The 23108-nt window shown below is 44.1% G+C and overlaps 1 protein-coding gene across 1 annotated transcript in view; it reads left to right on the top strand.

The window, feature by feature from the left end:
* Positions 1-21116, top strand: part of LOC120024380 (pleckstrin homology domain-containing family G member 1-like) — a 102212-nt gene extending 81096 nt beyond the window's left edge. The window contains exons 5-17 of the mRNA XM_038968610.1: positions 6839-6885; positions 8026-8176; positions 9976-10107; positions 10909-11091; positions 11199-11294; positions 11647-11733; positions 14547-14580; positions 14693-14785; positions 14914-14972; positions 15167-15358; positions 15518-15640; positions 15831-17688; positions 17854-21116. Of these exons, the coding sequence (XP_038824538.1) occupies positions 6839-6885; positions 8026-8176; positions 9976-10107; positions 10909-11091; positions 11199-11294; positions 11647-11733; positions 14547-14580; positions 14693-14785; positions 14914-14972; positions 15167-15358; positions 15518-15640; positions 15831-17688; positions 17854-18896 (4098 nt within the window). The 3' untranslated portion in view covers positions 18897-21116. The remainder of the gene's footprint in view (positions 1-6838; positions 6886-8025; positions 8177-9975; positions 10108-10908; positions 11092-11198; positions 11295-11646; positions 11734-14546; positions 14581-14692; positions 14786-14913; positions 14973-15166; positions 15359-15517; positions 15641-15830; positions 17689-17853) is intronic.
* Positions 21117-23108: the final 1992 nt, after the last annotated feature.

The raw sequence follows: 23108 nt of genomic DNA, 5'->3' as shown, positions 1-23108 counted from the left end.
AGCGTGCACATACACACACTGTCCGTGTCCGAATACTACATACTTAAACTGCATACTCATTTCGGAATTTGATCTATCCACAAGTTTCCCGTGTCCCATGATGCCTTGTGGGAATTATGGGTGTTATTTCCGGTTTGAAGTAAACAAACGTTTTCTTCATTCATTCATTCATGAAGAGCTTGCCAAACTAATAATGATGTGGGAACACAATGGTGGATGGATATCAAAAAGGGTAGTATTAGCCTACCTTTACCCTACGCAAATGATAGTTGGGAAGATGACGTGAAGAAGTGGCCTCGTATCACGTACGGTAGCATATTTACTTACTTTGTTGAATCCGTAGCTTGCGATGGTAAGGCGATGAGCAACTTAAAAAGTTTGGAGGCGTACCAATACCTACACAGTAACAAAGTTGTTCGGGTGTTATTGAAGGATGTTGGAGACGACCTTGTCTACCTAAAAGCAGACATGGAGCCGAGTCAGAGCCTGCACGCATCTCATCACAAGGCGTGGGTACTAGCATCAACGACAGGTGTCATACAGACAGCGGGTTGCTCATGTATTGCAGTGCCAGGATGCTCTTGTAGTCATGCTGCAGCAATTCTGTGGAAGGTCAGTAAAGTAACGACCAAAAATTACCAGAAAGTGCAGGACAACGGGTACTCCAGGAGAGGTTTGGGAAACACTGGGTTAGATAATAACTAAAAATATTTTCTTCAATGTAGGTTGAGAGTGCAGTCAGGCAGGGCAAAACAGGAATGGCATGCAATGATGTGCAAAGGAAGTGGAACTCAGATGTGAGTTAGAATGTAGGGCTGAGGAAGACGAAACACATACATTTTAAACACCACAGACCCCACCACACATATTCAGGCCAATCAACGTCATCACAGGACGATTCCACAACCTCCCCCTGACTTTTTAGGAACCATGCAGAGTTCACAAGCCACATCAACTCGGAAATGGCTCCACTATTTCGGCTCCAGACAAATGGTCTTCTTCAGCTAAGTTACAGAGCAAATGTAGACAGCAGCAGCAAGGCAGACCCAAGTCAACATGATTCAGCCCACACGAACACACTGTGTCACACTGAACACAGCACAACACTTACATGTAGGAAGTGCACATTGTTTTATGAGGCCTACATCAAATTATCCCCCGTACAAGCAGCTACATTGATGGAAGAAACCAAGATCCAAAGTACTTCACAACTATGGCATGATGCTAGGAAGCTGCATCTAACAGCCAGCACAGTGAAATGAGTCCCAAAACGAAACACCACAGATCCCCAAAAATGTGTAAATGAGCATTTGTACCCAACCTTCACTGGCAATACAGCAACAAAGCATGGCAAAGACAATTAGGTCAATGTCATCACACTCCTGGAGAGCAGAGGGCATGTTGTGGGGAACAGAGGCCTGGTGGTGCACCCTGACCATCCTTGGTTGGGAGCCAGCCCAGATGGGATCCTTGATGCAACACAGCTCCTTGAGATCAAGTGCCCCTTCAAGAGTTCCACGTCAAATTTCTGAGTTCGCCAAATGGTGACATCAAAAGCTTGGATGATGGACAGTACCTATTCGTCCCAATGGAAAAGATGGGTACTACCTTCAGGTGGGTACATTTTTTTCTCCAGAAAATAGATTATTAGCTGTATTATTACAAGTATTGACCATTGTATTGTAATTGTGTGGCAATGTGCTTTCTTATTCCTTCTTTCAGACACAAGTCAATCAACCACATGTATTTATAAAGCCCTTCTTACATCAGCTGATGTCACAAAGTGCTGTACAGAAACCCAGCCTAAAACCCCAAACAGCAAGCAATGCAGGTGTAGAAGCACGGTGGCTAGGAAAAACTCCCTAGAAAGGCCAGAACCTAGGAAGAAACCTAGAGAGGAACCAGGCTATGAGGGGTGGCCAGTCCTTTTCTGGCTGTGCCGGGTAGGGATTATAACAGAACATTGCCAAGATGTTCAAATGTACATAGATGACCAGCAGGGTCAAATAATAATAATCAGTGGTTGTCGAGGGTGCAACAGGTCAGCACCTCAGGAGTAAATGTCAGTTGACTTTTCATAACCGATCATTCAGAGTTAGAGACAGCAGGTGCGGTAGAGAGAGAGTCCAAAACAAAACAGCAGGTCCGGGACATGGTAGCACGTCCAGTGAACAGGTCAAGGTTCCATAGCCGCAGGCAGAACAGTTGAAACTGGAGCAGCAGCATGACCAGGTGGTCTGGGGACAGCAAGGAGTCATCGTGCCAGGTCGTCCTGAGGCATGGTCCTAGGGCTCAGGTCCTCCGAGAGAGAGAAAGAAAGAGAGAGAGAAAGAGAGAGAATTAGAGAGAGCGTACTTAAATTCACACAGGACACCGGATCAGACAGGAGAAATACTCCAGATATAACAGACTGACCCTAGCCACCCGACAAACTACTGCAGCATAAATACTGTGACCATGATGGGCCTGGGCCTACAGAGCTCCAAGCTGGTCGTCTGGACACCAAGCAAGCACATAGAAGTGGACATTCCATTTGATAAAGACTACACAGATGCACATGTGCAACAGCCGCAGAAGTTCTCCTTTTTACACATGCTACCTAAGTTGGCTGATGATTTGGCTGACAAGAAGATACACCTCTGATATACCTACACAAACACAGTGTAATGATCTCTCAGCAGTTTATTTTTCATCGGACAAAGTCAGTTTTTCATAGGACAGAACCAGTTAAGACACTAACAGCTTACAGACAGTAGGCAATTAAGGTCACAGTTTATATTGTTGTTTTTAATAACCTGCCCAGGGACTGCGGTTGAAAATTAGCCAGCTGGCTAAAATCGTCACTTTTACTGAAACGTTGATTAATGTGCACTGTCCCTGTAAAAATAAAATAAACTCAAACAGTTATGAAAACTTAGGACACTAAAGATGCCTTTCTAGTGACTCTGAAAAACACCAAAAGAATGATGCCCAGGGTCCCTGCTCATCTGTGTGAACGTGCCTTAGGCATGCTGCAAGGAGGCATGAGGACTGCAGATGTGGCCAGGGCAATGAATTGCAATGTCCGTACAGTGAGACGCCTAAGACGGCGCTACAGGGAGACAGGACGGACAGCTGATCATCCTCACAGTGGCAGACCACGTGTAACAACACCTGCACAGGATCGGTACATCCTGCGGGACAGGATGGCAACAACATCACACCTGCGGGACAGGTACAGGATGGCAACAACTGCTCGAGTTATACCAGCAACGCACAATCCCTACATCAGTGCTCAGACTGTCCGCAATAGGCTGAGAGAGGCTGGACTGAGGGCTTGTAGGCCTGTTGTAAGGCAGGTCCTCACCAGCCCATAGGCAACCAACCCACCGTCGCTGGACCTGACAGGACTGGCAAAAAGTGCTCTTCAGTGACGAGTCACGGTTTTTGTCTAACCATGGGTGATGGTTGGATTTGCGTTTATTGTCGAGGGAATGAGCGTTACACCGAGGCCTGTACTCTGGAGCGGGATCGATTTGGAGGTGGAGGGTCCATCATGGTCTGGGGCGGTGTGTCACAGCATCATTGGACTGAGTTTGTCGTCATTGCAGGCAATCTCAACGCTGTGCGTTACATGGAAGACATCTTCCTCCTTCATGTGGTACCCTTCCTGCAGGCTCATCCTGACATGAGCCTCCAGCATGACAATGCCGCCAGCCATACTGCTCGTTCTGTGTGTGATTTCCTGCAAGACAGGAATGTCAGTGTTCTGCCATGGCTTGCGAAGAGCCCGGATCTCAATCCCATTGAGCACGTCTGGGACCTGTTGGATCGAGGGTGAGGGCTAGGGCCATTCCCCCCCCCCCCCCAGAAATTTTCGGGAACTTGCAGGTGCCTTGGTGGAAGAGTGGGGTAACATCTCACAGCAAGAACTGCCAAATTTGATGCAGTCCATGAGGAGGCGATGCACTGCAACACCAGATACTGACTGTTACTTTTGATTTTGACCCCCCCTTTGTTCAGGGACACATTATTCAATTTCTGTTAGTCACATGTCTGTGGAACTTGTTCAGTTTATGTCTCAGTTGTTGAATCTTGTTATGTTCATACAAATATTTACACATGTTAAGTTTGCTGAAAATAAACACAGTTGACAGTGAGAGGACGTTTCTTTTTTTGCTGACTTTAGTTTCATAAATGCGTCAAGTGCAGCGTCTGGTTGCCCCTCATTACACACCACAGACCAGCAAATATTCTTTACATCATCAACATATGAATCACTACAAAACTTATTGTATGACCTCTTATACACTATTGTTGGAGCTTAAGCACAGTGAGAGAATCTGGCCATACATTTTAATTCACGGGCAATAAAGACAAAATATCAGGTAAAAAACCTAGGTGTTATTTTAGATTCTGAACTCAATTTCGAATCACACATTAGAAATGTGACCAAAATAGCTTTTTACCACCATTTCCCTCTCAGGCTGATACAAAGAGACTCATCCATGCTTTTATTGCAAGCAGGCTTGACTACTGAAATGCTCTCTTATCTGGTCTACCCAAGAAAGCTATTGGTCAACTGAAAAACATACAGAATGCTGCAGCACGGGTACTGACCAAGACCGGAGAGCACACATTACACCGTTTTTAAGGTCTCTGCAATGGCTGCCTGTGAGTTTTAGAATACATTTTAAGATTCTTCTATTGGTTTTTAAATCAATCCACGACTGTGCACCTCAATACATGTCAGACATGCTTTTAAGTTATGTACCCAGTATGTCCCTCAGGTCCTCTAACACTGGCATTTTAACTATCCCAAAGGCCTATGACCAAGAGGCATGGAGAGGCAGACTTTAGTTATAATGCCCCCAGCCTCTGGAATAGCCTGCCAGAGAACCTGAGGGGGGCCAAAACTGTGGACATTATTAAAAGTGATCTTAAAACCTTTAGCTTTGCTATTCCTTCTGGTATTTTTTAGTCATTCAGTTTGTATTGTTATTCTTTTGGTTTTTATCCTCTGATGAAGTAAATATTTGTTTTTATTTCACTTGTTTTTATTAGTTGTTTTCCTGTAAAGCACATTGTGTTGCATTCCATGTCTGAAATGCGCTTCATAAATAAAGCTTGATTTTATTTCAAAACCCTGTTTTTCACAATTTACTGCTTTTCCCACGGGGAACCTCCAGGCTGTGTGTGTGTGTGTTCGCACATACACGTGTACAGCATGTACAGTACTAGTCAAAAGTTTGGACATTACTCATTCAAGGGTTTTTCTTTATTTTACTATTTTCTACATTGTAGAATACTAGTGAAGACATAAACTATGAAATAACACATATGGAATCATGTACTAACCAAAAAAGTAGCCACCCTTTTGACTTGATGACAGCTTTGCAGACTCTTGGCATTCTCTCAACCAGCTTCACCATATATGTTATTTCATAGTTTCGATGTCTTCACTATTATTCTACAATGTAGAAAATAGTAAAAATTAAGAAAAACCCTTGAATGAGTAGAGGTGTCCCAACTTTTGACTGCTACTGCATGTATGGTATGATGTGTGCATGTGAGTAATTTTTTGGTCTGAATGGAAGTGTGTGTGAAATATTTCTATATTTGTATTTTCTTTGTGATTGTGTTGATGGAATCACACGTTATTTTCCTAGAGTGTGTACAGTACATGTGTGTGTTTGTACAGTATGAGTGTGCAAAGCTACAGAACAGGACAGCTCCCCATCATCTTTCCCCGTCTGTTTAAGATGCTGTTTCCTGTTATAACTGTCCACTTCCTGTCTTTGGCCTAACCCAGAGTATTTATAGACACATTATGAACACAATCAGGACCAGAGCTATTATCAGTTACACAACTCCAAATCATTTGATTTGATGTGTTTGCCTCGGCAGCAAGGATAGGGGGATGAGTAAGGAAGAAGGGTATGGAGAGATGGACATGAGTGGGGAGAGAGATAAGAACGATAGAGGGCTAGTGCAGAATGTGAGACAAGGAGGTATGGAAAAATGGAAAGATAAGTAAATGTCCAAGAAGGGAGACACTGAGCGAAAGACAGGGAACAGGAGAGACAGTCAGCGAGATTGAGGTAGAGAAAATGGAATAGAATGAGAGTAAGGGAGGAGGAGAACAAGGTTCATTCCAGCTTTGATAAGTCATGTTGCCTCTGTGTTTGTAATGCATGAATGCATGAGAGATGGAAACTGACAAATTAAAGGGGCAGGGATGGAACAAGGGGGCTTTTAATCACAGCACCTACAGCAGGGCTCTCCAAGCCTATTCCTGGAGAGCTACCGTCCTGTAGGTTTTCGATCCAACCCTAATCTAGCGCACCTGATTCTAATAAATAGCTGGTTGTTAAACTCCACCAGGTTAGTTACAACTGTGGTTGGACTGAAAACCTACAGGAGTGTAGCTCTCCAGGAAGAGAGTTGAGGAGCCCTGGCCTACAGAATAGTGCTCAACAGAGCCTTTAATAAGACATGGATACTGGTAATCATAATAATAAGGTTAACTTTCATTCTCTAACTTAAAACTAAAGAGAGAGGCCTCCTTATTCCCTGTTTCTAGCTCAGTAAGCATTGCTCAGGAACGCTTTACCACTGACTCATCCAAAGTGACCACCCCTCTTCCCCTTGATACAGACACACTAATCCATTCACTGTAAATGTAAACTCACTCTCACTTTCACGTTCACAAACATTTTACAAGGTCTTTAAAATTCTCTAGTCAAAGAGGAATGTTGGTTGATTCATGAGAAGATAGTTTCTCTGCTACTGGTATGAATGCTTGCAAGTACTAATGCTAATGTAACACGAATGTAATTATTTTATCTTTCATTTCCAGAGTCAAGAGTTCCACATTTACACTCAGTACTGCACCAACTACCCAAGGTAAGAAACCCCAACTATGGCTGCATTAAACACAAATAGTTTGCCCCCCTTTTATTGTGTCTTTGTGCGTGTACGTTTGTGCGTGTTTGAAAGTCTAATATGAAGTATGAATGTATGTAAAAGCATTTACATTGTTACCTTATGTGATCTGGGTTTGCATACAGGTGAATCTCACCTTCACGTTCTTGATTCCCAGAGTGTCATATAGCTCTGTATTGTCTGTATAGAGCTACAATACCTCAGCCTTTCTCTCTCTGTGTAGCCTTGATATACAGCCCAACCCAACAGGAGTCCAACTCTATGCCTCACTGACAGTTAATGCCCCAAGGTCTCTCTATCGCTTTCTCTACCTCCCTCCCTCTTTCTTTTTTCTTTTATATGGAGCATATTGACGGAGTTACAGCCCCTACTCTGACAGATGGGTATTATACCCATCATCTTATCATACTCAGCGACTTTAATGTTTTATTTCACCTTGTGTGAACGACCTGTTGTTATAGGAAACCGTGTGTGTGTGTGCGTGCTTGTGTCTGGGGACCAAAAACATGAGGCAATTCTTCACAATGAAACCTAATGAGGGCTGTGTGTTTCACAATGGTTGTGACGCACTAAAAACAGCAAACCTGAAATTATCGATGATGATTAATAGGGTAGTTACAGATAGTGTGTGTGTGTGTGTGTGTGTGTGTCCACATTACAGTGCAGTTCCACACAGGCCTCACATTGTTCTCTCTACGAAACCCAAACTGAGAGCTCAGAATGACTGAGATACAGCAGCCTTGGTTCCTATTCTAAATGTGCGTGCGTGCGTGCGTGCATGCATGCGTGCCGGTCGTGTGCGACCTTGGCTAGGGTCACCAGCTGTGTGAGGGGGTGGTTGAGGGTCTCAAAAATCCTTACAAGAGCCCATTCATACACACACTCAAATATATTCCTATTTGGCCTTTCCTTTTTCTGTAGGTCACAGCATAGAAAGTCCATGGGCCTTGAGCTGACCTTGCTCCGTCCTCTCAGACAGGACTGTGTGCGCATGTGATCAGTCACTCTGTCTTTTAATTGGTCTACAATATCTGTCATTGTTTCCTAGGATTAATATCAGGTTTTATTTTTCCTTCTCTCCCTTCCCCTTTCCCTCTGCAGGTCAGTGGCTGTGTTGACTGAGTGTATGAGGAATAAGGCATTGGCCAAGTTTTTCCGGGAACGTCAGGAATCTTTGAGACACTCCCTGCCTTTGGGCTCCTACCTGCTCAAGCCAGTGCAGAGGATCCTCAAGTACCACTTACTGCTACACGTTAGTAATACATCTATACACACTCAATGACACCTACCTCACACAAGCAAAGCCCCACATACTGTGCATTCGAAAACTATTCACACCCCTTGAGTTTTTCCACGATTTGTTACATTACAGCCTCATTCAAAAATGGATTAAAGACAAACACATCCTCATCAATCTACACACAATACCCCATAACAAAAAAGCTAAAACAGGTTTTTAGACATTTTAGCAAGTGTATTACAAATAAAAAACGTTGTTTACATAAGTATTCAGATCTTGCTATGAGACTCGAAATAGAGCTCAGGTGTATCCATTGATCATGTTTTTCTACAACTTGATTGGAGTCCACCTGTGGTAAATTCAATTGATTGGACATGATTTGGAAAGGCACACACCTGTCTATATAAGGTCCCACACTTGACACTATATCTGAGCAAAAACCAAGCCATGAGGTCGAAGGAATTGTCGCTAGAGCTACGAAACAGGTTTGTGTCGAGGCACAGATCTGCGGAAGTGTACCAAAAAAATTCTGCAGCATTGAAGGTCCCCAAGAACACAGTGGCCTCCATCATTCTTACATGGAAGAAGTTGGGAACCATCAAGACTCTTCCTAGAGCGAGTCACTGGGCCAAACTGAGCAATGGGGGGAGAAGGGCTTTGGTCAGAGAGGTGACCAAGAACCTGATGGTCACTCTGACAGAGCTCCAGAGTTCCTCTGTGGAGATGGGAGAACCTTCCAGACGGACAACCATCTCTGCAGGACTCTACCAATCAGGCCTTTATGCTAGAGTGGCCAGACAGAAGCTACTCCTCAGTAAAAGGCACATAACAGCCTGCTTGGAGTTTGCCAAAAGGCACCTAAAGGACTCTCCAGCCATGAGAAACAAGATTCTCTGATCTGATGAAACCAAGATTGAACTCTTTGGCTTGAATGCCAAGCGTCACGTCTGGAGGAAACCTGGCACCATTCCTATGGTGAAGCATGGTGTTGGCAGCATCATGCCTTGGGGATGTTTTTCAGTTGCATGGAATGGTAGACTAATCAGGATTGAGGGAAAGATGAACGGAGAAAAGTACAGAGAGATCCTTGATTAAAACCTGCTATAGAGCGCTCAGGACCTCAGACTGAATGTCCTCGAGTGGCCCAGCCAGAGCCCGGACTTGAACCCGATCGAACATCTCTGAAATAGCTGTGCAGTGACGCTCCCCATCCAACCTGACAGAGTTTGAGAGGCTCTGCAGAGAAGAATGGGAGAAACTCCCCAAATATAGGTGGTCCAAGCTTGTAGCATCATAGCCAAGAAGACTCGAGGCTGTAATCACTGCCAAAGGTGCTTCAACAAAGTTCTGAGTAACGGGTCAGAATACTTACGTAAATGTGATATTTCACATTTTTTTAAATCTTTTTTTTCTTCTAAAAACCAGTTATTGCTTTGTCATTATGTGGTATTGTGTGTAGATTGATTTTCTTTTCTTTTTTACGATTTTCGAATGATGCTGTAATGTAAGAAAATGTGGAAAAATTCAAGGAGTTTGAATACTTTTTGAATGCACTGTACTTCTAACACACACTGTAAGCCTAACCACACAGAACTGCATCCAAAACTTGCATTTTTGTGTGTACAGTTAGCTCTAATGGACTGTATGTACAGTTAGCCACCAGTCTATTTTTGAACTAGCTAACTCTATTGCCAAGAAAAACCAGGCAAACATTGCTGGCTATTACAGAAACAGATGGTACCCAGTCTAACGTACATCTAGCCGATTACATTACCCACTCTAACCCCGGGTGTATTTCCTGCCCCCTGTAGGAGATAGCCAACCACCTGGAGAAGGACACAGAGACGTATGAGGTGGTGCAGGAGGCCATAGACACCATGCAGAGAGTAGCCTGGCACATCAACGACATGAAAAGGAAACATGAACACGCTGTCAGGTTGCAGGTAAATTAACACTTCCAAATGAACATGCTTAAACATGTAAACAGGTACATAGGCACACATGCTCACACACATCTGCATATGCAGGTGTGTGTGAGCCCACATACAGGACTTGGGTTTTGTCCTCAGATCCTCCCATCGTGCCCCTAGCCTTCGCCAGTCTAGTTTGCATCCCAAATGTCCCCCCTATTCCCTACATAGTGCACTACTTTTCATCAGAGCCCTATGGGTCCCAGTCAAAGTAGTACACTGTATAGGGAATAGGGTGCCATTTGGGATGCTTATTTGGTTTCAGTCTCATCTAAGTTATGCAATACATTGTTTTCCAGGGCTAAGGATGGCCTTGCATAACACAGTAGGCAGAAAAAAGGGAAAGTGTAGCTTTAATCTATGGGGAGGGAGGATGATCAGATGGTCAGATGAGTGAAAGAATGTGTGTGGAAGTATTTCGTCAGGATCTGTTAAAGAGTGCTTAGTTGACCTGTCTAAATCTCTCTGTCCTTTTTTCTCTCGCTCCTCTCCTTCCTCTCTTCTCTCGTTTGGCTCTTCTCTCCTCCTTCTCTTCTGTCCTTTCTTGTTTTCTCACTTATTTCACTTACCTTTCTCTGATCCTATTCCGCTCTCTCTATCCCTCTCTTACTCACTCTCCCCCTCGCCTCCTCCTCCCTCTCTATCCCTGTCCCTCTCTCTTTCATTCACTCTAACCCCTCTTCTTCTCCACCCTCTCTATCCCTGTCCCTCTCCTTTTCATTCACTCTAACCCCTCTCCTCCTCCTCCACCCTATATCTCCCTCCCTCTCTCAGGAAATCCAGAGTCTGCTGACCAACTGGAAGGGGCCTGATCTGATTGGCTACGGGGAGCTGGTTCTGGAGGGGACGTTCCGTCTGCAACGAGCCAAGAATGAGCGCACGCTCTTCCTGTTCGACAAACTGCTGCTGGTCACCAAGAAACGTGAGGAGGCCTACACCTACAAGGCCCACATCCTGGTTAGTGACGACACTAACCCTAAAATATCTCCCAAAACTATCTCCCAAAAGGTGTACCATAATAGAAAGACATCCATCATACTAGCCATGTCTCTATGTCATTATAGTGTTGCAACCTGATGTTGGTGGAAGTCATTCCGAAAGAGCCACTCAGCTTCAGTGTGTTCCACTACAAGAACCCCAAACTACAGCACACCGTACAGGTAACGCAAAACTCCACCCCACTACTAGAGCATATTCCACAGGCGATTGTACAGCATAGAGTACAAGTAAATTGTACTATATCACTTGTGCCCTGCCAAGCCCACCACTCCAGACTTGTTCAATTCTTTAGGGTGGATAAGAAGGGTTTGTCATTTCTCAACGTGAGTGTTTGGGTACTCACTTCAAACAATTCCATAATCTGTTTTACGTAACAAACACATAGAGGAGTAGAAGGTCAGAATCCACTGTTGTTATGGGTTTGTGATAATCGTCTTATACACCGTTTAAAGTCTCTCCCTTAATCTGTCTTTCTTCTTCTCTCCTCTCTGTTGTGTTGTCTTCCGCCCCCAGGCCAAATCCCAGCAGGACAAACGCATGTGGATCCTGCATCTGAAGAGACTCATACTTGAAAACCACCCGGCTAAAATTCCAGCCAAGGTGAGACACGGAGCAAGCAATGTGTGTGCTCACTTACGACATAAACACAACACTGAGTGGGAGGGAGTGGAATGGTCTCTCTTTCTCTCTCTCTCTTTCTCAATCCCCCCTCTCTCGCTTACTTCCTTTCCTCCTCCTCTCTCGCTATCGCTCTCCACTCTCTTCCTTCAGTCTTGGCTCCGGTGCAAATGGAAAATTATGCTTTTGTCCGGAGGAAATTGTTGAGAGTGTTCATTGTAATTACAATAAAGGGATCTCTTGTTAAACTTGATATTGTAAAGTAGTCCTGTTCTGTTTGGTGAAGACTACTGTCTGGCGCCATCTGGTGTCTGGAAGCCCCATATATCAACCTCAAGTATAGGATTACCGAACTCTGTAATATAGAGCTCACTTTAATAAAGGAACATTTAAAAAATATTCAACTTTATATTCATCATCTCCAGCACCACCCCAACATCAAAATATGTGAAAATTGAATGACTATACAGTACCAGTCAAAAGTTTGGACACACCTACTCAAGGGTTTTTCTTTATTTGTACTATTTTCTTTATTGTAAAATAATAGTGAAGACATCAAAACTATTAAATAACACATATGGAATCATGTAGTAATGATGTCTGTAATATAGAGCTCACTTTAATAAAGGAACATTTAAAAAATATTCAACTTTATATTCATCATCTCCAGCACCACCCCAACATCAAAATATGTGAAAATTGAATGACTATACAGTACCAGTCAAAAGTTTGGACACACCTACTCAAGGGTTTTTCTTTATTTGTACTATTTTCTTTATTGTACAATAATAGTGAAGACATCAAAACTATTAAATAACGCATATGGAATCATGTAGTAAACAAAAAAGTGTTTTAAAAAATCTAAATATATTTTATATTTGAGATTCTTCAAAGTAGCCACCCTTTGCCTAAATGACAGCTTTGTACACGCTTGGCATTCTCTCAACCAGCTTAACCTGGACTGCTTCTCTAACAGTCTTGAAGGACTTCCCACATATGCTGAGCACTTGCTGGCTGCTTTTCCCTAACTCTGTGGTCCAACTCATCCCAAACCATCTTAATTGGGTTGAGGTCGGGTGATTGTGGAGGCCAGGTCATCTGATGCAGCACACCATCACTGTCCTTATTGGTCATATAGCCCTTACACAGCCTGGAGGTGTTTTGGGTCATTGTCCTGTTGAAAAACAATGATAGTCTCACTAAGCGCAAACCAGATGGGATGGCGTATCGCTGCAGCATTCTGTGGTAGCCATGCTGGTTAAGTGTGACTTGAATTCGGAATAAATCCCCAAGTGTCATCAGCAAAGCACCCCCATACCATCACACCTCCTCCGCCATGCTTCACGGCGGGATCCACACATGCGGAGATCATGTTTAATGGCCCAAACAAGTCTCTTCTTATTATTGGTGTCCTTCAGTAGTGGTTTCTTTGCAGCAATTCAACCATGAAGGCCTGATTCACGTAGTCTCCTCTGAACAGTTGATGTTGAGATGTGTCTGTTACTTGAACTCAGTGAAGCATTTATTTGGGTTGCAATCTGAGGTGCAGTTAACTCTAATGAACTTTTCCTCTGCAGCAGTCTGGGTCTTCCTTTCCTGTGGCGGTCCTCATGAGAGCCAGTTTCATCATAGCGCTGGATGGTTTTTGTAACTGCACTTGAAGAAACTTTCAAAGTTCTTGACATTTTCCTCATTGACTGACCTTCATGTCTTAAAGGACTGATGGACTGTCATTTCTCTTTACTTATTTGAGCTGTTCTTGCCATAATATGGACTTGGTCATTTACCAAATAGGGCTGTCTTCTGTAAACCTTGTCACAACCGGTTGGCTCAAATGCATTAAGAAGGAAAGAAATTGCACAACGTTTAACAATGCACACCTGTTAATTGAAATTAATTCCAGGTGACTACCTCATGAAGCTCGTTGAGAAAATGCCAAGAATGTGCAAAGCTGTCATCAAGGCAAAGGGTGGCTACTTTGAATAATCTCAAATATATATATTTTTTGTTTGTTTAACACTTTTTTGGTTAGTACATGATTCCATATGTGTTATTTCATATTTTTGATGTCTTCACTATTGTTCTACAATGTAGAAAATAGTCAAATAAAAACCCTTGAATGAATGGGTGTTTCAAGTTTGACTGGTACTGTAAGGTTTGTAGTAAAAAAGATACAGGAGGATAATTGTTTCCAATGACATTATCGGTGTGCATTGTGTGATTTTAACAAGTTATGAGTTGGCATTGCCTACTAATTGCCTACTAATTGGTTGATGTCATTGGAAACACTTATCATCTTTCTTTTTTACTAGAAAACATAGAAATGCACCATTTTCACATATGTTGATGTTGGGGTGTTGCTTGAGATGATGAATATGAAGTAGAACATTTTTGAAATTTCCCTTTAATGTAGGGATCATCAACTAGATGCAGCTGCTGAATAATTTTTTTCTTGAGCGGATGATTATGGTGCCGGAACATAATTACAAATCATTTGTAGACTGCAAATTGATCGCAAGAAGCCCTAACAGATATAATTGATATATGATCACATGCGTCTGTTTATTATGCGTGGGAATACTTAGGAATAGATTTCCAAATAAAAAATCTTTTGGAGCGGATTTCCTGGTGTTTTTAGTTTTTTATATCCATCAATGATTTTATATTTTTCATAAAAATATGAATTTTTGCTCAGAAAACTTGGGTATCCAAATAAAACTACCCGTGTGCCTCCAGTTGTGGAAATCTGCCTTAATGGTTGTTGTTTGTTTTAGTTTTATTCTCTTGATTTTCAGGCCAAGCAGGCCATTTTGGAGATGGATGCTATGCGTAAGTATCCATTTGATATTGATTGGAGCCTCTTGTGACTATTATAAGATCATTACGTTCATGGGTGTTTATTTGAGTGTCTGTAACATTCCCTCTCCCCTGTCCTCTCCAGACCACCCAGGGTTCCAATACAGTCCCGACAGGAACAAGAGGAGCCCCCACACCAAGGAGGGCCCCTCCCCTCGACGGGTCCGCAGGAAGTCAGGTAAGGAACACAGGAAGTACAGGGACAGGAAGAAGGCGCTGTAAATTATTTGGTGCTGATGCCAGTAGACTGGGCCTGTTTCTCTGCCTCTATGACTGACATGTCCTGTCCAATCTGTCTCTCCTCAGAGCCGCTGTCCAAGTTACTGAAGAACGCTAAACATGGTGCCAAGGAAGATGTCTCAAAGGTGAGCTTAACCCAGTCATTTACGTATATGAATGGTGACACAATGCTACAGTTAGAAACAGTGTTATATCTCCATAATAGACTAATGGTTTCAGCTAGTTTGAGGTGTTATTTGCAATGGTTCCTATACCACTCACCTAACTCTCACTCAAGGACACATTTAACACTCCCTGCCTTATCACTCTCTCTCTGTAGCGGACAAGTCTGGGTGCCACCCTGCTCTCCCCCGTGTCCCAGCTGGCTCTGGGCACTATTGGCCACAGCCGCAGCCTGGTCAACCAGTCACAGAAGTCCCTGAACCCAGGTGACCATTTTGACCATAGCGACAGAGAGAATGGGGAGGAGCCACATCAGCAGGACGCCGATGATGAGGATGACAGCAGCCTGGTGAGTCTCTCCTACGTACCCACAATACACCAGTTTGACAATTTAACCTCTTATCAGATTTGCTTGATTTGATTTCCATCCCTAGCCCCTTTGCAGGTATAAAGGAATTAGATAGGTAAAGGTATGCTCATTACATGATTTTCTAACCATGTGTTGCAGGGTGGGGAAAAGAGGCTGCGAGTCCCAGGACAGTCTAGCAGGGAGAGGTTGATCCAACAGGCGTCTATAGACAGCAGCATCAACCAATGGAAGACCTTCAACATGAGCGCCTCAGACCTACAGGTGACTGACCTTAACACTGTGATGAGAATGACTAGTAGGAATAATTGTGTACTGCACTTGTAACTGTAATTTAATAAAGTTCTGTGTTTGATCTCAGAAATAGACTTTCACCACACTCGTTGGTTAGCAGAGCAAGCTAGTCCATCTACATTTGCAGATTTACAAAATAATTTAATCTCCTTCTATCCAGAGGGCTAAGGAACGTCACCACCCTCCTCTCCTCAGGGCGCCCTGTGTGACAGATGAACCTCCGGAACCCCACGTCCCCTCCATGCTGGTCCCAGACGGTGACCCCCAGACGGTGGGGAACATCTGGGCGGATCACCGCGTCCGCAGAGCCATGTTCCCCACCCGCCAGCGCACCATGAACCCCGATGAGGAGGACGAGGACATCTACCAGATGTTTGTCCCCACCGAGCCCGGCGAGCCAGAACCAGAACCACCTCCTGTTAGGTCAAAGGTCACGTCATCTCCCAGCAGGACCCAGGGACGACCCTGCAGCTGGCATGTGGAGCAGGTACCCATAGTGCAGATCGACCCCATGTCCACCGGGGACAGCAGAGTGCTGCGGAGAGCAAGCAGCGTGGGGGAGAAACAGACTGGCTCCCGACAGAGCCCCCCTGATCAGGATGACAACCAGCAAGAGATGATCCACACCGAATCCTCCAGCAATGACATCTCGGGTTCGTCGTCAGCCGAGCACCTGACGATAGATGACATTGAAAATGTTTATGACAACATCAGCTACGAGGACCTGAAGAGCATGGGGCTGATCAAGAGGGAGCAGGAGGGTCGGGGGGTCCAGCGAGAGGGCCCTAGAGACACACAAGGCCCTGGGGCCCTAAACACCGGGGTGACAGGGGGTATTACAGAGACTCTTATCGAGCCAGACAGCAATAACCACTCCTCCATTGCCCAGGAGCTGAAGATCGTGGAGGAGAACATATATGACACTATCTGCTTCAGGGAGCCCCCAGCGAAGGGTGACAGGGACGGGAACAGAAAGGCACAGGAGAGGGACAGTCTGTTGCAGTCTGCCTCTGAGACTGACCTGATGGGCTGTGAGAGACTTGGGGGCTTCGTGTATGAGGAAAGCCTCCATTTTGGGGAGGACGAAGGGATGGAGGATAACTCTCATCCCGTCCACGGCAACTCTGAACCGGACTACTCCTCCTCATCTGCCTCGAAAACATTCTCCCAACATTCCAGCACCGGCGACCGGATGTCGGAGCAGGTGGACGAGATCTGGAACGATTTGGAAAACTACATCAAGAAGAACGAGAAGAAAGTGGAACGCCTTCCCGCCGCATTTCCCATGAGCACCAGCGAGGCCACCAAGACCTCATCTGTCAAGAGCAGCACCAAAAAGAACAACCCACATATAGCCAGACCACAAACATGCAGCCCCCCTACCAAGAGCCCCCTAGCCCGCCATCCCAACCCTCCCACTGTGACCCCACCTCACCAATTCACCATCCCCATCCTCAACATCCCAGAGCTGCTCAGAGAGGGTACCTTTGAAGACGAGGACCATTACCCCTCTCACTCTGCCCTCACTCCCCCGTCCCTCCCCCTGCCGGCCATTCCGGACCCTGCCCCTCCCGGGACAGTCAAGAGCATCCGTAACAAACTGGCCCGCCTCAGGACTGGGAGCTTCCATCTGGAGGATGATGATGAGCTGAGGGAGCTGCCCCAACAGCACCCCAGCCAGAGGGAACCCTCCATCAGGGACTTCCACAGCCTGTTCCCTGGGGAGCTGGGTTTGGACTACCCCTTGGCTTCCTCCTCTCTCCTTCTGGGTGACTCAGTGGACAGCTTCTCCCAGGAGCTCATGGACAAGACCAAGAACCGTGTGTTCCTGATGGCTCGCCAGTACAGCCAGAAGATCAAGAAGGCCAACCAGCTGCTCCGCATGAAGAGCATGGACCCCGGCGACATGTCAGGGGGACGCAACAGGGAGGAGAAGAAGCAGCAGAAAGACCTGGAAAAGAAGCAGAATGACCTGGCAGCCATTTTGGAGGAGAAGAAGCAAGGCGGTGCTGCCATAGGTAACATAAACAAAATCAGTAGTTGCTTATACCTTACAGTCATGATGTGTACAGCTAACTAGTGTATTCTTTTTTTATGTCACTCATTGTCCCCTTCTTCCTCTTTGTCTCCTTCTCCCTCTCATTCTCCATCTCCTTCTCTCTCTCTCTTTCTCTCTGTCTCAGGCGCGCGGATAGCCGAGTACTCCCAGCTGTATGACCAGGTGATGTTTAAAGACCCTCCAGATCAGGGCTCCAGCAGCCTGGGCCCTTCTGGCTCGCACTATTCCCACCCAGCGCTACCCTCTTCCCAATCCCTGCCTGAGACCTGCTCCTCCTTGGGGCTGGAAGACGACTGGCTCCACTCAACCTACAGCAACGGGGAGCTGACCAGCTTTGTGTCAGAGATGCTGTCCTCCACCCCCCAGAGCAAGCTCACCCCTGCCTGCTCCGTCCCAACCCTAAAGACCCTACCTCCCTCTCCGGAGACCTCACCCACCCAGCGATGGAGTTCTTGTGTCTCCGCCCCCAGCGAGAAGGAGGAGCATGTGTACAGTTATATTAAACGACAGACCTCCTTTAACTCCCCCTCATCTTCCTCCTCCTCCTCCTCTAAACCACCTCCTTACAGCCGCTGCCAGTCTATCTGCTCACTGGGTGACCTACAGGAGAAGGAGAATGACCGTGTCGGGTCCAACCGTGGTCCGACTACAGTCCAGAGATCCTTAGAGAGACTCCATGGCCCCAGCAGTCTGGTCCGGGCCAGTCGGCAGAGCAGCCTCCCGGAGCAGTCCAGTTTCGGTCATGGTCACTCTGACCTCACCCTCCAGGACAGTCAGCAGGTGGTGGTCCTGAACCACACCTCTGCACTGAGCATGCTCACAGCCACCCAGAACTACATGGCCAACTTCAAAGACAATGGCGACGATGACGACGACGATTATGTAGAGATCCACTCTGAGAACGAGAGCGAGCGGGATCAGGACTGCTCCAGGCAGTGTATCACCGGTGGTGGTGGTGGGGGTGGTGGTGGTAGCTCCAAGGGACCAGCCCAGAGCCAAATCCAGAGTCTGCCCTGCACTCCGGTAAGGTCCTCCTGTGGGCTGATGGACCGGGAGCTTCTGCAGGAGTACCTGCGGGTGGAGCAGCAGACACAGCAGAACCAGTCCAACATCATCCAATCACTCAGAGAGAAGTTCCAATGCCTCAGCTCCAGTAGCTTCGCTTGAGTCGCCTTGACCACCCTTAACACACCACCATATAAACACACTAGTGCATGTAGCACAAGCAGGTCTGTAGCTTTGCCATTCTCATCATGACAACAAATAACTCTCAGTATACACAAAAGACAACAAAGGACATGATTTCCTTCTACACACAACACGTCTAGAGTTATTATGACAAGGAATGACACACTAAATGCTAAATTCAGCACACTAATGTACACACATATTACACACTACACACAACAAAGGTCTATAGCTTTGTCAGTGTCTTCAGGACAACATGAACATAGATATATACATCTTAGCCTCACAGTTATATTTCACATACAACGTGCAATACTGCAGCTTCACCAAAGTCACATGGTCAAAGTTCAACATGTCACAAAACAACATGCCAAATACTGCATCTGAGTAGTCATGGCAAAATACAGTACAGGAACATACTAGTACTGCAGAGGCACTCCACCACCACAGCACTTCCTTACAGTCTTCCATGTCAAGTAGATTGACATTCATATTTATTTTAGATAAGTTGAAAAAGAACTATGAAAGTTATCATTCTAGCAAACTGTAGATGATATTGCTGAGTCCAACAGGGTGTGGTAAGGGGCTCAGAGTGCATGGGCTTAAGGTTCAAAGGGAAGCATACAGGTTATATTCTATAGATGTTGGAAATGATGATGCCATATACTGTACAGATCCATTAATTCTAACCCTTTCCCCCTGACATCCCAAAAATGTAATTTGGTAGCCTGCTGTAGACTGCTAGCATCTCTTGATGAGGAAATGGCACTGGCTGAATTGGGGTTATGTTGCTGTAATACGCTGTTTTAAACACCAGTTCATTCTAGTAAACAACCCCCTTATCAAGGTTTCAACCTTTGAGTATCGGAAAATCTCTTCCTTTTAAAACGTTGTTTTGTTTATTTAACTTCCTATAGCTGAGCTTACCCGTTATCAAAGGGATGATTCTATATGACAAAACGTCAGTGATAGTGTTTTAACTGTGTACAATACAGTATAAACCAATTTAACAATCTGAACAAGCAGCTTAATGAATTAGCAATTAGCTCAGGATTACAGGCTAGGTATGGACAGTTTATCAGCAATAATATATGTATTTTTTTAAATAGGATCCAGATGCCTTTTTAAGCTTGGAGCCTCCACACATACTGTTCATTAAGATGAGTTGACCTATATTTTACTTTGGACTATGGTGACGTCAAGCAGCAGATAGCCTATACCAGTATTCCTATAATGATTCGGTTTTCTCAACCTGCTTTGTCATAACCACGGGATCATGCTTTAAACAGAATAATCTTAAAATAAAGAGAAAGGTATGTTGATATTTCAAAGATTTTCAATAAACAGCGATAGGAGTTATCTATCTATTTTGAATCTGTGTGTCTGAAAATTGTATTAATTATATATTAGTCCTTTGCGTACACTATGTAGGTTAAGTGGCATAATGCATCCCAAGAACCTAAAATATTATTTTATCTTATTAGTAAAAAAAAACATTGTTTTTAGGAGGGACCATGGAGGACAGAGTGGGGTGTGTTTGACCTAGACATCACTTCACAGTTTCAGTAGTGAGGATACATGTTTGAACTCATCAATGTGTCCCACTTACAATATCTCATTTATCTACAAAAAAAATCCCTATTCTTGACCCCACACATTGCTGTTGAATTAGAATATTATTGACCAAAGTTTGTAAATTAGAATAAAATGTATTTATTAAAACTTTGCCTTCTTGATGAATTCTGAGACACTTTGGATACAATTTGGTTAATTTGTTTACTGTGAACGTTACAAAAATGTTTAGTTTTACTTTATACACTGTTTGATTATATTTTCTTATCAAAATAATAAATGAAAAGTTGGAATGCACAATACCATAGCAACATTAATGTATCCAAAACAACTTAAAAATATGAAGTATGATTTTTTTGTTCATGGTACATTTTGTTTCTTGTGTTTCACTGGTAGGTATTGTCAAACAAAATTGAAATTGAATTTACTCTTGCACTTTTTCTTTCTTTTTGTAACATTTGATTTGTGAACACTTTGTAAAGATGTACATTTTAGGAAAGTTATTATTGTATGCAATATAATGCTTTAGTGTTTAAGTTAAGTGTACTGTAATTTGTTTAACTGCCTAGTAACCATTCCTCAAGAAAATAAATGTATCTGAGACAATAAAGAAAATACATACTTAAACATTTTTTGGAGGAGTTAGTAACGTTTTTGTTAAACACTGACACTTGTAAGCTACCCATGACTGAAAAACATGATGGATAAATTCATACACAAGAATGCATGAAAGCTATTCAGAGAAGAGGTTTGACCCGGCCCTGAACAGACTCAAGACCAATCAGACCTTACCCGAATGGACCCAATTATTATTATTTTTTATGGGGATCCGGACCTGAACCTGAATGGACCCGAGGACAACTTGACCTAGACCCAACTCGTACCCAAACAGGTCCGGTTCTAGACCAAACCCAATTGGACATGAGTGACAAAATAATGTATTAGCCAAGTTGCTCTTCTGGTTAACAAATGGGTCTATCTGTTGGCTAGGCCTTCTATAAGTCAATAAATTCACCTTATTAGCCATGGTCGGGTCCATTTGGGTCCACTCGGTTCTACCAGCTGAAGTTCCATAGACCTGAAATCTGATGTCAATCAAACAAGACCCAACTCAGACACAGACCTAAGGGATAAGTTAGAATTTCAGATCCGAACCCGATATGCGTATTTCTCCAAAGCTCAGTTGTCCTGAGTGTGCACAACACTGCCAGGACCTAGGATCAAGGGAGACACTCAAGTGTTTTAATACTATATTTCTTGACACACTGATGAAAATTGTCATGGCCTCTAAACCTTCAAGCTGCATACTGGACCCTGTTCCAACTAAACTACTGAAAGAGCTGCTTCCTGCGCTTGGCCCTCCTATGTTGAATATAATAAACGGCTCCCTATACACTGAACGTGTAACAAACTCACTAAAAGTGGCAGTAATAAAGCCTCTCTTGAAAAAGCCAAACCTTGACTCAGAAAATATAAAAAACTATCAGCCTGTATCAAATCTCCCATTACTCTCAAAACATTTTTAAAAAGCTGTTTGCGCAGCAACTCACTGCCTTCCTGAAGACAAACAATGTATACGAAACGCTTCAGTCTGGTTTTAGACCCCATCATAGCACTGAGATTGCACTCGTGAATGTGGTAAATTACCTTTTAATGGCGTCAGAGCAAGGCTCTGCATCTGTCCTCGTGCTCCTAGTGCTGCTTTGATACCATCGACAACCACATTCTTTTGGAGAGATTAGAAACCCAAATTGGTCTACACGGACAAGTTCTGGCATGGTTTAGATCTTATGTGTCAGAAAGATATCAGTTTGTCTCTGTGGATGGTTTGTCTTTTGACAAATCAACTGTAAATGTCGGTGTTCCTCAAGGTTCCGTTTTAGGACCACTATTGTTTTCACTATATATTTTACTTCTTGGTGATGTCATTCGGAAACATAATGTTAACTTTCACTACTTTCACTGCGGATGATACACAGCTGTACATTTCGATGAAACATGGTGAAACCCCAAAATTGCCCTGGAAGCCTGTGTTTCAGACATAAGGAAGTGGATGGCGGCAAATGTTTTACTTTTAAACTTGGACAAAACAGAGATGCTAGTTCTAAGTCCCAAGAAACAAAGAGATCTTCTGTTGGATCTGAAAATGAATCTTGATGGTAGTACAGTCATCTCAAATAAAACTGTGAAGGATCTCGGCATTACTCTGGACCCTGATCTCTCTTTTGACAAACATATCAAGAATATTTCAAGGACAGCTTTTTTCCATCTACGTAACATTGCAAAAATCAGAATCTTTCTGTCCAAAAATGATGCAGAAAAATGTATCCATGCTTTTGTCACTTCTAGATTAGACTACTGCAATGCTCTACTTTCCGGCTACCCGGTTAAAGCACTAAATAAACTTCAGTTAGTGCTAAACACGGCTGCTAGAATCTTGACTAGAACCAAAAAATGTGATCATATTACTCCAGTGCTAGCCTCTCTACATTGGCTTCCTGTTAAGGCTAGGGCTGATTTCAAGGTTTTACTGCTAACCTACAAAGCATTACATGGGCTTGCTCCTACCTATCTTTCCGATTTGGTCCTGCCGTACATACCTACACGTACGCTACGGTC

This window comes from Salvelinus namaycush, chromosome 29 (assembly GCF_016432855.1).
Source record: "Salvelinus namaycush isolate Seneca chromosome 29, SaNama_1.0, whole genome shotgun sequence".
Lineage (NCBI taxonomy): Eukaryota > Metazoa > Chordata > Actinopteri > Salmoniformes > Salmonidae > Salvelinus > Salvelinus namaycush.
Note: the sequence above shows the minus strand (reverse complement) of the source record. Positions and strands in the feature narration are given on the sequence as shown.